The sequence below is a fragment of the Thermobia domestica genome, chromosome 13 (assembly GCF_964235325.1).
Source record: "Thermobia domestica chromosome 13, izTheDome1.hap1.1, whole genome shotgun sequence".
Lineage (NCBI taxonomy): Eukaryota > Metazoa > Arthropoda > Insecta > Zygentoma > Lepismatidae > Thermobia > Thermobia domestica.
Window position 1 is genome coordinate 193,311,413 of NC_137466.1, and position 14,580 is coordinate 193,325,992.

General features: G+C 37.8%; 2 protein-coding genes across 5 annotated transcripts in view; one reads left to right on the forward strand and one right to left on the reverse strand.

Moving 5' to 3' along the window:
* Plod (procollagen lysyl hydroxylase) overlaps window positions 1-14,580 on the forward strand; it is a 210,222-nt gene that overhangs the window by 149,300 nt on the left and 46,342 nt on the right. The window lies entirely within an intron of this gene.
* The window catches only part of LOC145668907 (immunoglobulin domain-containing protein oig-4-like), a 45,232-nt gene that overhangs the window by 16,327 nt on the left and 14,325 nt on the right, over window positions 1-14,580 (reverse strand). The window contains exons 3-4 of one of the 2 annotated variants that reach the window (XM_081737184.1): window positions 11,729-11,805; window positions 147-257 (exon numbers count right to left, since the gene is read on the reverse strand). In XM_081737184.1, the coding sequence (XP_081593310.1) occupies window positions 147-257; window positions 11,729-11,805 (188 nt within the window). Of the gene's footprint in view, window positions 1-146; window positions 476-11,728; window positions 11,806-14,580 lie in introns of those variants that run through there. The other variant, XM_081737182.1, reaches the window with a different exon arrangement.

The following is a 14,580-nucleotide window of genomic DNA, read 5'->3' on the forward strand; positions in this document are numbered from 1 at the left end:
TACCTAGCATCAAACTCGGGGCATCGATGGCACAATCCTTAATGCTTCCACTATACAGAACACATTGCTTTAATGAGTAAACTATTTTAAAAATTTAAAAAAAAAAAAAAAAATGGTGAGGCGTGAAAGAGGACACCTTTTCTTACCTTTGGATTGTTGTAATACTTGTCCGCTTCCGGATCGCGATACTTCCCTGTGACGGGAAGTCCAATTTGCACTCTGCTCCGAGATTTCCCTCTCGACTTTCCTCTGCGGGCCTCAGTTGCTATCCAAAAAAGTGAAATGAGCAGTAACAACACGAGAAGTTTCGTTGTTATTGTTGTTGTGTGTCGAGCAGCCATGTGCTAATAGTGACAGTGATAATGATCAACACCCACTTATGATCTCGAGATACGTTAGCTGCTGGTCTGAGGTAGACTGCAGCCGAGAGCCCTAGACCTTTCGTCGGTGGCTGTTCTCTTCCGCTTCCCGGCCACTCCACGTCATTTCCCCTCTGTATTCTTTGGCAGGCCATAAAAGCCGTATCACGGGGTCATGAAGTAGTTATTTATTATTCAACACCCCGGTCCTCTCTCTATTAGAAAGAGAGAGAGATGTAAAAGAGGTGTTATGCTTCCTTAACGCCCTTGAATCATATCAATGTGACCGTACCCCATATATTTTGTACTGAACCTAGGGGAGACCTACACCAAGGACATTGCACGAGAATTGTCAGGATTATATTGTGTTGAATATAGAGTAACGTGTTCCTCTTTTCCTCTCTTGCTAATATTTGAAGGAATTTATTAGACCAGCAAATTCTCAAACTGTGGGACGCGAAATTCTTGTCTCAATCAGAATTTTTACATATCACTTAACAATTTTGGAGTTGTAATTAAGGAATGAATATTCTGAAAATTCGGGTAATACGGTAAATGACCCATGCCACTCTTCACAATATGGTTCGGTGAAACAAGATGTTCTTGGATTCAATTAAACCCAGGTGAGAATGCTCCAAGAGCATTGCCAGAACGAACGTAAGAAGAATTACCGTATTTACTCGCGTAATTTTCGCACCTTTTTTAGACGAAAAAAGTTGTTTTGAAACAAGGGTGCGTAAATTATGCGGGGGGAAAAATTAGCCACATCAGTGAACATCATATAATTTTTTTCCCCAGTCAAAATAACACTAAAATACCGGTACACATTTTCTTTGTAGTAAGAATTGACAACAAACAACTAATTCTAAATTTGTAGAAAAATAGCATTAAAAAATTGATTAAGAAGTCGTGTGGTTTCTTACCTTAGAAATCACTGTCAAATCCTCGCGTGCGCAAATTACGCGAGGAAAATAAAATATACAGAAAATGCCCTTCAAAATTGGGATGCAAAAATTATGCGAGGGCGAAAATTACGCGCGTATTTACGGTAATTTCTCTTATTGACTTCTACAGGCTTTATACCAATTGTCCTTTATACTTTATTATTATACTCATTAAACAATTCTTGTAATATATCTATCCATCTATAATTTCCTTGAGTACCAAATTTTTTCCACGTGTTTGGTTTAAGAGTTCCGTTCTACGATATATTGTTTTACGAAGACACATGCTCAAAATAGAGAACTCAAAATTGAAAAATTCCCAAAATATCATCTCTCGATGACTTACGGTTCTCGAGTTATGGCTCCTTAAATCTCCCGAAATCGGAACTTTTTTGCCAGTATCTCGGGAACAGTAAGATTGACGCGAACAATTCCATAACTTCTTTAGATATTTTTTGATGCTCTATCGAATGAAGAGCTCAAAATTAAAAAAAAATCGCAATAATAGACATAGAGAATTCAGTAACGAACTTTTGAACAAGTTATAGGAAGAAGCCTGTTGCATTTACAGAATTTAGTACGATTAAGCAGGATCTTCCCAGCTTACGAAAAGCAGAAAGTAAACCCGTCAACTGCTCATTCTCTAGGATTTAAGATTTAAGATTTAAATTTCTGGGTTTTCGGTATCTATGGCCATCAACCCGCCACGTATGCGGGATAGCGTCCCTCGGCGAGCACACTATCCGGGAAAAGGGAAGGGAGAAAGGATTGGGGAAGGAAGGAAGCGACCTGGGACTTACAAGTTAGGTACCACCCCAGCATTTGCCTGGTGTGAATGAGGGAAACCTCATTCAGGATGCCTAGCTTGAAAAAGCTTTTACACTTTTTCGGCCGACTGCCCCCACCTACTTATTATCTAAGTGTTTAGTTTCTTGAATAATATAAAAAAAAAAATTCTTTACACTTCTAGATCGAGTTTGATGCTGTACAAGGTGGCCCAAAATGAAAAACGTTGAGACATATCATATTAGATAGATAATAGTTCCGTTTTAAGACACATTGTGAAGAGGGTTTCGGCTATTCAAAGAATGAAGTAACACTAATTACACGGTTTGTTATTAAATGAGGGGTAGCGTCTCCAGACTTTTAAAGATAGGTTTAATTTCCTTGAAACACATTCGTAGTTCTTAATGCCGGAAAGGAATATGTGAGTCTTATTTACTTCGTTATGTAAATGTAATTCCAAATTGAAAACCTATGGTTTTTCTTACAATTATAAGTGTTCTGATTTAGGAGGCTTTTTGATCAGCATATTGGAATTGGGGCAGAGAGATGTAGTATTTTTTTTTTTTTTTATTTTCAGCAAACTATACTGACAATAGCGTACCTGTAATTGGTTGAATCTCTACATGATCAGGCCAGGGCCGGTGGAGTGGTCTTGTAATCCCATTCTCTTGCGGGCGTGATAGTGTGGTGGGGAACAGCTAATACTGTGAAGGTTGATCGTGCACTATGATATGTGCACCCGCTAATTGTATCTGATCGAAGTCCCTATCGTTGTTAATAGTAGATTCCATCCTTCAGACTAGTGCTGTTAAAATTATTCGATTAGATTTTTTTATCTGTTCGAGTATTCGAATAATTATTAGTTATTCAAACAATTGTCCGAATAATTATTCGTTACTCAAATAACTAATTTTATTCGAATAATGAATGTTCGAAGAATCCATTATTCAAATAATGATTATTCGAATTTTAAGAGCCCTACTTCAAACTTCGGTGTTCTCATATAAACGCTCTTGATCCTGTTTTCAACTAACACCATGTATATATTTGCATTTGAAGTCATTATACGTCTAGCATCGTATTCTACAAATTGCACACTTTTTCCGTTAGTGAAACTGGAAACATCCAAGACATCCGTTGACTTACAGTTTAAGTGGAAAATCCGAACCATCTTACTGCATTCAATCTTATTCGAAATACAGTCATGGTACGCAAGCGAACCTATCATGTGGAACTGCACTAGTACATAGCTTCAAAACACACGACCAAAATATCGTTGACCGTCTGCCGACACATGGCAATCGCAACTGGTATCCATGCTGTTCCGTTCGGGAATGTTCCCGTTAAAAGTCCAGATATTAGTCCCATGGATTATTGTATTTTTTGGACTTTTCAAACGAGACCTTTCATAATGTCGCGTTCACATGGTAAATTACTCTTGAAATCATGCAAGTAGGACTTGGATACTACCCCATGATACCGCTGCAACGAAATCCTGCAGTGAAAATTGTAATAAACCGTTGCCCATCACATCGAGCATGATCGATGGAGGCGGAGTGAAATCTCTTAGTTAAGCAATAACTTCAATTTGTTCCGATGGAAACGGATCAGCCTCTGTATAAACCACTTGAGACACAATAAATATCTTCATATTGTTTATCGTAAGAACTGAACGGATTACAAAGTGTACAGTGCCAACTAATATTCAGATTAATTCACAGATAAACACCCCATAAATATGGTTAACTAATAATAGTGATTATTGTTTAAGCAAAACTAATGCATGTTAATCGAAAGTGTATTTTTTTTCCCCCTAATGAGTAGTTCTCCATACTCTGCGTAAACATGGGCTTGGTGCCTCAGTGATAAATTAGTCAACTGTGGTGCAAGATTATCTGGTTTGATTCCAGGGTATATGAGTGTATAATAGGCAATATCGTGTCTGCGAGTTTTCTCGAGGTTCTTCCGTTTCCTCTTACATTTTCATTCCATCAATTCTTTGATATAATCATTCATCTTCTTTAATTGCCCGTCTCCTTTAGCTTAAAAGACATAACTGTGGGAAGTTAAACTAGATTTTTTTGTTTATATTTAGATTCGCATGTATTGGCTTGTATATTTCTTACTAATGATAGGAAACTATTTATTACTTCTTTTATCATTTTGTTACCTGTACTTTCCGTAGTGGTGGTTAATTTGAAGTGATGTCGTGATTATATTGGTAGCCCTTCTGTTACTCTGCTTCTTTTTGGCAACGGCTAACGTGCGTGTTTTCTGTGTTAAGAGGGGAAGGATGGATTGATTTTTGGTCGGGGTACTTGTCTGGAATATAAATCCGAATAGTGGATCGGATCCCACTTTAAATAGTAGATCCTGTCTCATATAACCTCTGTGCTGAAAAGGGACGTTAAATTCCAATTAACCGATCAATCATTCTGGTATTACAAAGGCCACAACTTAGTGTAACGGTTCCATTATTAAGATTCCATACTTGATTTAAGCTTTACGATCGTTCAAGTAATACGTACTGTGACATATTCTACTGAAAATTTAATATCAAGTGTAGGTTACTTTCACTGCAGATGTAATATTTCACATGCTGTACTCGCATTTAAAGTATCCTTCAGTCAATACACGTTAGTGTTGACTCTGGCTACTTTTTGTTTTACGCTTAAGTCCTGTAGACTAAAGGAAACGGGTGATTATAGCACGTTTGATAGGAGTGATGATGTGGTTAGAAATGGGAGAACCCTGAGAAAATCCACAGACAGAATATTGGCAGTCAGAAGCTCGCATAAACGAAGATGGACCAGATACGCATAGCATCAGAGTTGAACACCCAATTGCGCCATCATGTCTCTTCTCTTTCTATATTGGATTCCTTCTCTTCGATCAAATTTCCGTTTATTTATCTTTGTATAGCGCTTCTGTTTATTTATTTTAACGAATTTTTAGATTCAAGTGTGGAGCCATTTTACAGCATAGAAAATCACAGTGAAATATGGATACGAATTTTTGGAAAATTGACGTGTAGAGATTGTATTTAAAAGTAACAATTCAGTATTTACTGGTAGACTAAAAAAATCTTTGTTAGAATGAGCGACCGCGGGATTCGAACAAATGAGCATCGCTACTTCGAGGCTACAACTTAAAATTTTTTATTCGACTATAAATATAAAATATGTAGAGCAATACTGTGTACAAAATAATTGTTATTAAAGAAGAAATGGGTAGATCGTGTTAAGAACGATATGGTGCAGTGTGATGCCACAGCGGATATGACATAAGATAGAAACAAGTGGAGGACAGTTCCTGAGTTCATGACTTTTCATGCCGAACTAGTTTTACGTGATGACGATGCCACTTCGTGATCTCTTCCTTATGACAGTCATTTTAGTGAGATTTTCCCAAACTTTCCTAGTCGTAACACAGATAGTCGGTACAAAAATAGAACGCTTCGCTGAAGTAAATTTAATATTTCTTCTGTCTTTATTCCTCGGTAAAGTAACAAAGAAAAGAAAGTGGGCTTTTTAACTTATGAAATGGCCAAACGGACTTTCTTAATGACTTGAACTGTGTAATTTTTACATATCTCTTTTCTAAACTATTTTTAATGGCTAACTAAACTTCCTGACGTTACAAACACAAAGAGTTTTTAGTTAAGTTCTCATCGGTGTTATTTATAGCTTTTCAGATCTGAGTTCGTTTTCTCGTAATTCAAGTAACTGTTCAATTGCGTTCCTCGCGATGCAGTCAATATAAAAAAATCTGTGTCCCCATTTGGAATCGAACCCGTGAATATTCATGTCTGTTATTTGAATATTGGATGTTTCATTCTCTCAACATTACTTGCGAATGATGTGGCAACTCTTTCAAACGAAGGTGAAATAGTGTACAAATTTAGAAGTTTTCGTATTCTTGCAAAAAAAATGAAGAAGATACGTATATACATAGTGGAGGGTGCTGTACCTATGGCCAAAATTTGGATTTGAATGTTTTCTGATCCCTGCAATGCATTTTTCCCCAAATATAAAATTTAGGCACATAGTTTGGGGTCTCTTGAATACACAAAAATCCCGATGACAGAACTTTCTTTGTCTTCCTGCGATGAGCTTTTGTAAGTCAAAAATTTTCTTCACCAATTCTGCAAAAATTTTCTGCAGATGAAACACTTGTGATTGTTAAAAATACGCTTTACGAGACGTAAGAAAAAAAAAAAGTCCAAACTATACATGTATGTATGCGAGTCGTCCGTGCATTTAAGACATCTACACATAGCATGCATGTTTTTATACTTTTCTGTTGGTTTTTTTTTTCTTTCTTTCCCTTGATCAATTTTTCTGCACAGGCGCAGCAAATTTTCGCAGCATGTTCTGCTATGAGGCACAAAATTTGTGTCTAGTTCAAAATGTCGTTAAATAAGAATTATTTTTATTTTCCCAAGACCCCTTTTTTTAACTGTAGGTACAGCAGCCCGCTGTACCTACGGCCACCTATTATTTGAACCCACGAACAGGTTGAAATTTAAAAACAAACAAAAAAAAAGTCAAGAATAGACCACAAATAACGTTTCATGTTTGTTAATAAAGAGGTAGTAAACGCAACAGATCTTTGGGCAAAAGTTATCAAGAGTTATGTTCGTTAATTGCACACATTTGTCTGAAAAATGCAGTTTTCATTTTTAACCAAAGTTGAAATCACCGAAACCAACTGAAAACGACAGAAGATGGGATTGACGTGTAGTGGATCCAGCTTTTAGTTATGGCGGCATCTTAAGATACCAAGTCGTCATCAAGGTCCGTTTAGTCATCTGTTTATTTACTAGTTTTGGTGGTGCTCCTTTTGAAGTTCTCTTTAGAAGCTTTTCCTGTTTTTCCTGATAGGCGTTTTCTAGTTTCTTAATCCTTTGTGAGCTTGTCAGAATCCTTGAACTGCCTTTCTGTTGCCCCCGCCTATTCGTTTTTCGGACAGGGCCTTGATATAAGGCTCCTTCTTGCAATATCTACAAAGATGCTGATGGACCTTCAAGCATGATGGTGGCTCCGAGATATGAGGTTCCTGCTGATTTGTGCGTATTGTTGGTTCTAAATGCTGTTCATCCCTGTTCCTCGAGGATGGTCATGCTTCATTGTGATCTGCTACTTGCTTACAATCCTTAGTGTTGTGGCCGTAGGTACAACTGATTCAATAACCATAGATACAGCACTTCGCCATCTTTACTTTACCGGTTGTCGGTGACAAACCCAACGTGGCTTCATCGAAATAAAAATCGTGAATCAATCAATAGAATCACTACCAATAGTTATAAGGAATTGTTGCTACTTTTGCGTGCGCTGTACGGGAGAAGAAAATTACAGTTTGTGTCCACATTTGTTTCCTTTGAACTCCCGAAAACAAAAATAAATAAATAAATAAAATAAACAGCTATTTACCAGACCAAGATCTCGGAACATGGACACGTATGGAACTGAAGGGCTCGAAACGGAATCTTCTCTGACCAATACCCGATCTTTCCTGACAAAACATGACTTTTAATGAGCACTGGCCGTAGGCATTGCATTCTCCCTTACACATGTGGAATTATTCTTAATAACCACGGATTTTCGAAGGGTGTTCAATTCTTAAAAATACATACTAATTTGCTCTCACATACAATAGGCCTGGTATTTACTAATATACTGTATATTTGTATTAAATACAAGAGTACTATAGATTATTTACTGTTGTTAATAAGGATAAGTGCGTAATAGTTGTTCTATATAATGCATTATATGCACGCGCGCATCAAAGTATTGTGTATTTGTGACTTATGTTGTGTGATTGACCCCTCCGAACGTTAAATCGGTTTCTCCCTAGGGAAGAAATGCTGCAGCCGTCTCTGCTTATAACTGTGAAAGTATTTTTAAAATCAGTGCCGTGTTTCCTTAGCTATTACTGAGTATACAGTTTGCTTGACTTTTATTTATTTATTTAATATCCATATTTCTTACGAACACTCGACAGATTAACCTACTTAATTGATTCGATTTCACTTGTTATCGATCCTTTAACCTATAAAAAATCAACGTGGAACATTCAATTTGTGAGATAATACAAATCTTGTTTATGAGAGGATGCAAATCTTGGTTAAGGATTGTACGATAAACACGCATAATCATACTTTTTCACGTGTAAACATCCTGTTTCAGGGGTTTCATTACTTAGTGTGTCCGATTGAAACTGTATTAATAAGAAATAAAAATATCTCAGCAACCAATAGTGACAGGACTGTCTGGTTTCGTTTTCTCTGGAAAATGTAAATCACCGAGTTTTATTACCAGTACATAGAAGATCAAACGTTACTAGAACTCTTGCGCTTCGCTTTTGTTTACAAGTGAATGAATTGGTATCGTTTACTGTGCGTCAGAAAGTTGAGTACTGTTTTGGTGTGCTGAATTCAAGACCCTTCTAACTGTACAGAGAAAATTTAGATAAAAGTATGGGCCAAACTATCGTTCCGTTATGTGGTGGGATAAACCTTGTTGCAGATTTGTTTTGTATTGAATAAAAAAGACAGTGGCAAGAAGATTCTGTTACGTTTTTTTTTTTTTTTTTTTTTTTTTTTTTTTTTTTTTTTTTTTTTTTTTTAAAGAAAAGATTACAGGAACAACTACCGAAAATTGTGTAATATTATACTTTACCGCGTATACTACATATAGTAGATGGGGCCCCGCCGCATTACGCCCGTAATATGAAATTTCCTGCATGGCCATTTCCAAAACAATTACGTGTAAAGGGGAGGTTCTATTCAATGGCCACCGGGGTCACTTGACCTGAGTTGACGGACTTTTTTATGAGGTATGTCAAGACTGTTTGTACAGAACACCAGGTCTGTATTTATCATACAAGGGTTAGATAATCTATGACAAAGAATTATCGCTGCCTGTGGATCGGTGACACCTCAAATGTTACGCAACTTCTGGATGAAAATTGGGTGCTGCTTTGCCGTTTGTCGAGCAACCAAAGTAGCGCATATAGAGATCTGTTAAGATGAATGATTTGTCTTTTTAATACATTTCGATGATTTTCTCTTCCAGAAAAATGAAATCGGACATTATTGATTACCGAGATATTTTCATGAATATTATTCTTTTTTCAAGTGGACATATTGCACGTATTGCCTGGGTGCGAAGTGTAAATATTTATATGTATTCCTAAGAATAGTTTAAAATATAATAAGTTATGCACTGTTGCTTTTGAACATTCTAGCACAAAAAATGAAATCTGGGAATGCATTCAAATTCAGAGAGTTTGGCGTACGAACGATTACAATTTCAGAAGAGTGACGCATCCTTCGTGTAGTTGATATGTGGGGTACGGAGTAGTACCGCAAGAGAATGGTTTACATAGCACTCAGGTAATAGAGCGTGAACAACGTAAGCAAGCATCACTATGCCTTGTCGAGGTACGATTGCCTTCGAACGACTCCACATTGTCGGCCTACTAGAAGGCAGCTTCTCACATCACGAAGTTGGTGGTTGTGCAGAACATACCGCCACGACAATGATGTGTATCTGGAAGCAATGGACAGAGGAAAATCGTACACAGCAATGATCGAATGTGATTACATCATGAGATAACAGACATCTTGTCCGCATGGTCGTGGTAGACGGTACAGCATCGTGCATAGTGACAGCTGAACACTGGACTAGCAGCACGCATGCATTTACGTCAAATTCCCTTAATTATAAACACAAATGGGTCAGTTTATAATGAGTGTATGAAAGCTTCTGTTTGTGTGGTGAATGACAAACAAACGGTCCCGTTTTCAGACTTGATGATTGCATACGCGTTAAACGCTGTCATGAGCGCAATCTTTCAGCGTGCATTGTTATGTGTAATAGAGGTTGAATGGCAGCTGAGATGGAATAATATACCATTGGATACATCACGCGACCCCAGCTGGTGATATTGCATTAAGGACAATACCTTCAGTGGCCACAAGGCGAAGGTAATACCCTTCCATCAGACTATTTCAGACATCATATTTCAGCAGTACAATGCCTGGCAACATGTATCGTGGAATAACTGGTACTGCTACTTCCGTGGTCTGCAGAATCACCTGATATGTCACCCGTCAACGTGTGTTTCTTATAGTCCTCAGCAGACATGTCGATGGATGCCACACTCACATACAAGTTGCAATGCAGGCGATTTCAGCAGATGTAGAGGCTCTGATTACAGAGCGTGGAGGATTCATGTCATTACTTACCAATGCACAGTTGTGTAGTACTAAAATTGTGACAATTTCTGTATAATAATGGAACAAATCTCAGGTATACATTTCATGCCATTTAACCAGGGGCGGCGATTCGGGGGGAAAGAGGGGGCAGTTGCCCCTCACTTTTTTGAAGTGACCCCGTAATGTATGTAGTTGCATTTGCAAATGTAAAGTTTTTGTATGTATTACTGGTTCATAGAAAAAATGGTGCCACATAATATTTGTCGTTGCGTGAGTACGTATTAGTTATTTGTCTTCCCGTAGAATTAAGAAAGCTACAGGAACAGATCATGCCTTGCTCCCCCCCCCCCCACACACACACACTTTTAACGTCCAATCGCCGCATTTAACGCTTTTTTAATTGCAATTTTCAAAACCAGCAGTGTGTATATAGAAAGCTCGAACCTGTAGTTACATGTTGAATTCGTGGTGTCGTAATTGTTTCCAATGGAGTTACTTTTTAGAACTTACCAACTAACTGTAAGACTTGTGTGAACTACTGCTACTTGCTTCGTATAATCTTCATTCTTTATGTGCCGAAATTCATGGATGTATCCCGAAAGAACCAAACACTCAGGACCTCCTGTGGATGTATCAGACAATACAAAATGTGTAATGGAGGTTTTATTTTTATTTAGACTAGATATTCCATCAAGCCTTCGACTCGCTGTACACTGTAGATTAAAGTCGTGCTCAATCAAAAGCTGTAAATTGAAAACTGAAATGAAATCTTTTAAATTTTATGTCCCACGATTATGCCGGCTAGGCTAAAGGAGACGGTGATAATGAGAAATGACTGAAAATGAGGAATGAAGAAAGTGGGAGGAAACGAGGGAACACCGAAAATCCGCACACGGTGTTTGTCCAGCACAAAACTCACTTGGCACGAGCTGGAATCGAACCAAGGACCCCATGCACCAGAGGCGAACGCTCTACCACTGAGCCACCGCGACCCCAAAAGCTCTAAATTGTTTGCATTTAATGAAATTGTATTTATTTTTGAGTTTGTCCACCAACGATCCCAATTCCATATCATGTTTACACATATTCAAGGATTTCGTTGTGTTGATTTAAATCATTAAGTAGCAAGCAATAGCGCAGGTAGCGACACCTATTAACGTAACTGTTTACTATTTGAAGGTACGTGACACATGTCAAGACCAGTGCTGTTTATTATTAAGTTATTGTGAAGAAATGTATACGGTATTGTGCAATTAACTCCCAGCGGAGGATATCACAATATATAATAACTAGAAAACTTCAGCTGTTATTTCTTTCCACTTGAAAGCTAATAATAATAATAATAGTAACAACAATAATAATTTTTGAATTTGAATTTATTGATAGCAGTGACCACAGGCTAAGCCATAATTGGTCACGAATAATAATAATAATAATAATAATAATAATAATAATAATAATAATAATAATAATAATAATAAACTTCTAACCAAAACTTTGAAAGCTCAAGTAAATATAGAAACAAATCATTTCTTATTGACATAATGAACTATTAGTGAAGAAACTATTTTAATTTCTTCACTTTTTATTCGCAGAAAGGGAAATAATTCTTGTCCCCCCCCCCCCCCAAAAAAAAAAACACAAACTATATCTTTTACGATGTTGCCTGCTCCCAAGGTGTAAAAACAACATCCCAACTGCTACCCGAACTTCTTTGGGTTCATTGAAAATTGCTTGAGATGGTTTAACCTGCAAATGCCTTATACAGTACAACCCCTCAAATCCGAACCCCGGAAATCCGAAAACCCGGTAAATCCGAACACGTTCTCAGGAGAAAAAAATAACTACAGCTGGAAAATGAAAAAAAAAAAAAGATTTAATCACACAAATTTAGTTTTTTAAGGTTTTAACATTTGTAGACTTAATGCTTATTCTAAATCATTATCTAATTATATTCTTACAAGAAGACAGTTATAGATATGCGACAATCATTTTGGACATGAGTGTACACCCGCCAGTCAAGGTCACTGCCTTTTCGACCACTGGGCCACCCTGTCTAACCTCAATCGTTGTTTTACCGCCAATTCAGTGACGAAATAAATACGTAATATTATTTCCCGGATAATCCGAACCCCTCGAAATCCGAACAGGCTTTAGCCCCAATTAGTTCGGATTTGAGGGGTTATACTGTAATACATAGATATCCATGTTATTGAGCGCTACACTCTTTAATGTATTTTTTCAGAGCGCTACGACCGTAATGGTGTTTAATTAAGATTATGCTACTATGCTGTGCTTCACATTCTTTCCATGAACATCAAGAACAGAGTATAAAATCAGGGAATGAGTTAGGGGGTTCTTCCACTTAATATTTTCGGAATAAAAAAATCTAGCCATCTGTAAGTTACGGGGAAGTGGATCAAGTTATACTTCAAAAGGAAATTTGCAAATTAATTGCTGCAATTCATACTTATTAATATGTACTTAATGTATAATTAACGGATGAATTAGTGGTATTACAACATTCAAAAAAAAACTACAAATCTGGCAACTTGGTAAACAAAATAAAAGTGTATCATCTTCTATATAGCATATACAGAAGGTTGATTCGCCTCTCCTGCCAGAAGGTTGTCCGATTTTGACGTCTCTCCTGCCTTAGGAAAAACCACGGGAGCACTATCAGTTGCCCTTGGTGTGAGCACCATATGTCTTGGCAATAGCCCTGCACCGTAACTTCCATTGTAGGAGGCTCTGTTGAAGTACAGGTAGAACGGGAATCTTCAGGCACTGGCAGGCTTTCCAGAGACCACGGACAATGATGACATGACAAGATGCAAGTGTTTTTTTTCAATAGACCAAATCCACAAAAATCCATCAGGTGACTTCACTGGTATGTCCTTGGAGGGAATAGCCTGGATGCCGGTGTCTGCCACCATCTGTTGCAGAAATCTCTTAGTAGAACGGGATGTATGTAATTAAACTTTCCCCGTATACACACGGACTTGGTTATTACAGTTCCATACAAACGGTGCAATCTTCTGTATAAATTGGTGTGAAAATATGTTGCTGGTAAAATGTGGAGTTGATTTTGCAGTTTTTAGGCACCTGCGAAATCGTTAACGTGCCTTCGTAGGAGTAGCCCACGACAACCAAAGATCCCTTCGAGAAACTTGCTTTGCACTGACGAATGAAGTCAGGACGGGTTTTTGCGTCTCGTTGAGCGTATGGTATTCCTCAAATTTTGCCACAGTCTTATAGATAAATCCATGCTTTATTGAGTGTGGCAACAAACTTCCACTTTTCTCCAGATAGATGGCGTTCGTAGAGGTGCCTGTAGTGGTTCTTTCTCTTCCTTCGATGGGCTGTAGTAACATGTCTACGACTTTTAACCCTTTCCGGATCCTGGCTTTTGGGGCTATTTTTTAGACTTTCAGTCAATCAGCTACTGTATCGTCACTATTTATCCTAGGATCATTGTTCATACCTCATTCTCTTCAGAATAGAGCTGGCTTTCAAATGGTACCACTTGCGTGCTCATACCATATACCAGAAGCGGGAAAAAATGTCAAAGTGAAAATTTTGGAGGGACAATTTTTTTCTCGAACTTTGCCCCCCTGGACCCCCCCCTGTGTGATCGTAGCCATCTAAAAAAATCTAATAAATAGTACTTGGTATACTAAATGTGTGTGCCAAATTTCAAGTTTCTATCTTGAATAGTAAGGGCGGGAGAATTTTTATCAAAAATTCCCACAGTGCCCCAAAGTACCATAAAACACTATGATCTCAGGGGAAAAAATTCCTGAGACATCCCTAATTACCCTAGGACTATAATCCGCCAATCATTCTCTTCAGAATAGAACTGTCTTTCAGGCGGTACCATTCATATGTCTCCATCATGTATCTAAGGCGGGAAATTCCTGAAAAAAGGGATTTTTGGGGGCAAAATTTCCCTTTTTTCAACTTTTGCCCCTCTGGACCCCCCTGTTTTTACGCAGAAATCCGAAAAAAAATTCTGGTAAATACTACTCGGTGGACTGAATGTTTGTGCAAAATTTCAATCTTCTACGTTAAACAATAGACCCGCCAGAAAAAAATTTCCCTACCATGCCCCACTTTTACCCTATACAGAAGTATATTTGGATAAAAACTTACTGAGACGGCCCTAATTACCCTAGAATAATAATTCGACCGTCGTTCTCTTCAGAATGGAACGGCCTTTCAGACGGTATGACTCACGTGGTCCTATCATGTTTTTTTGGCGGGAAAATGA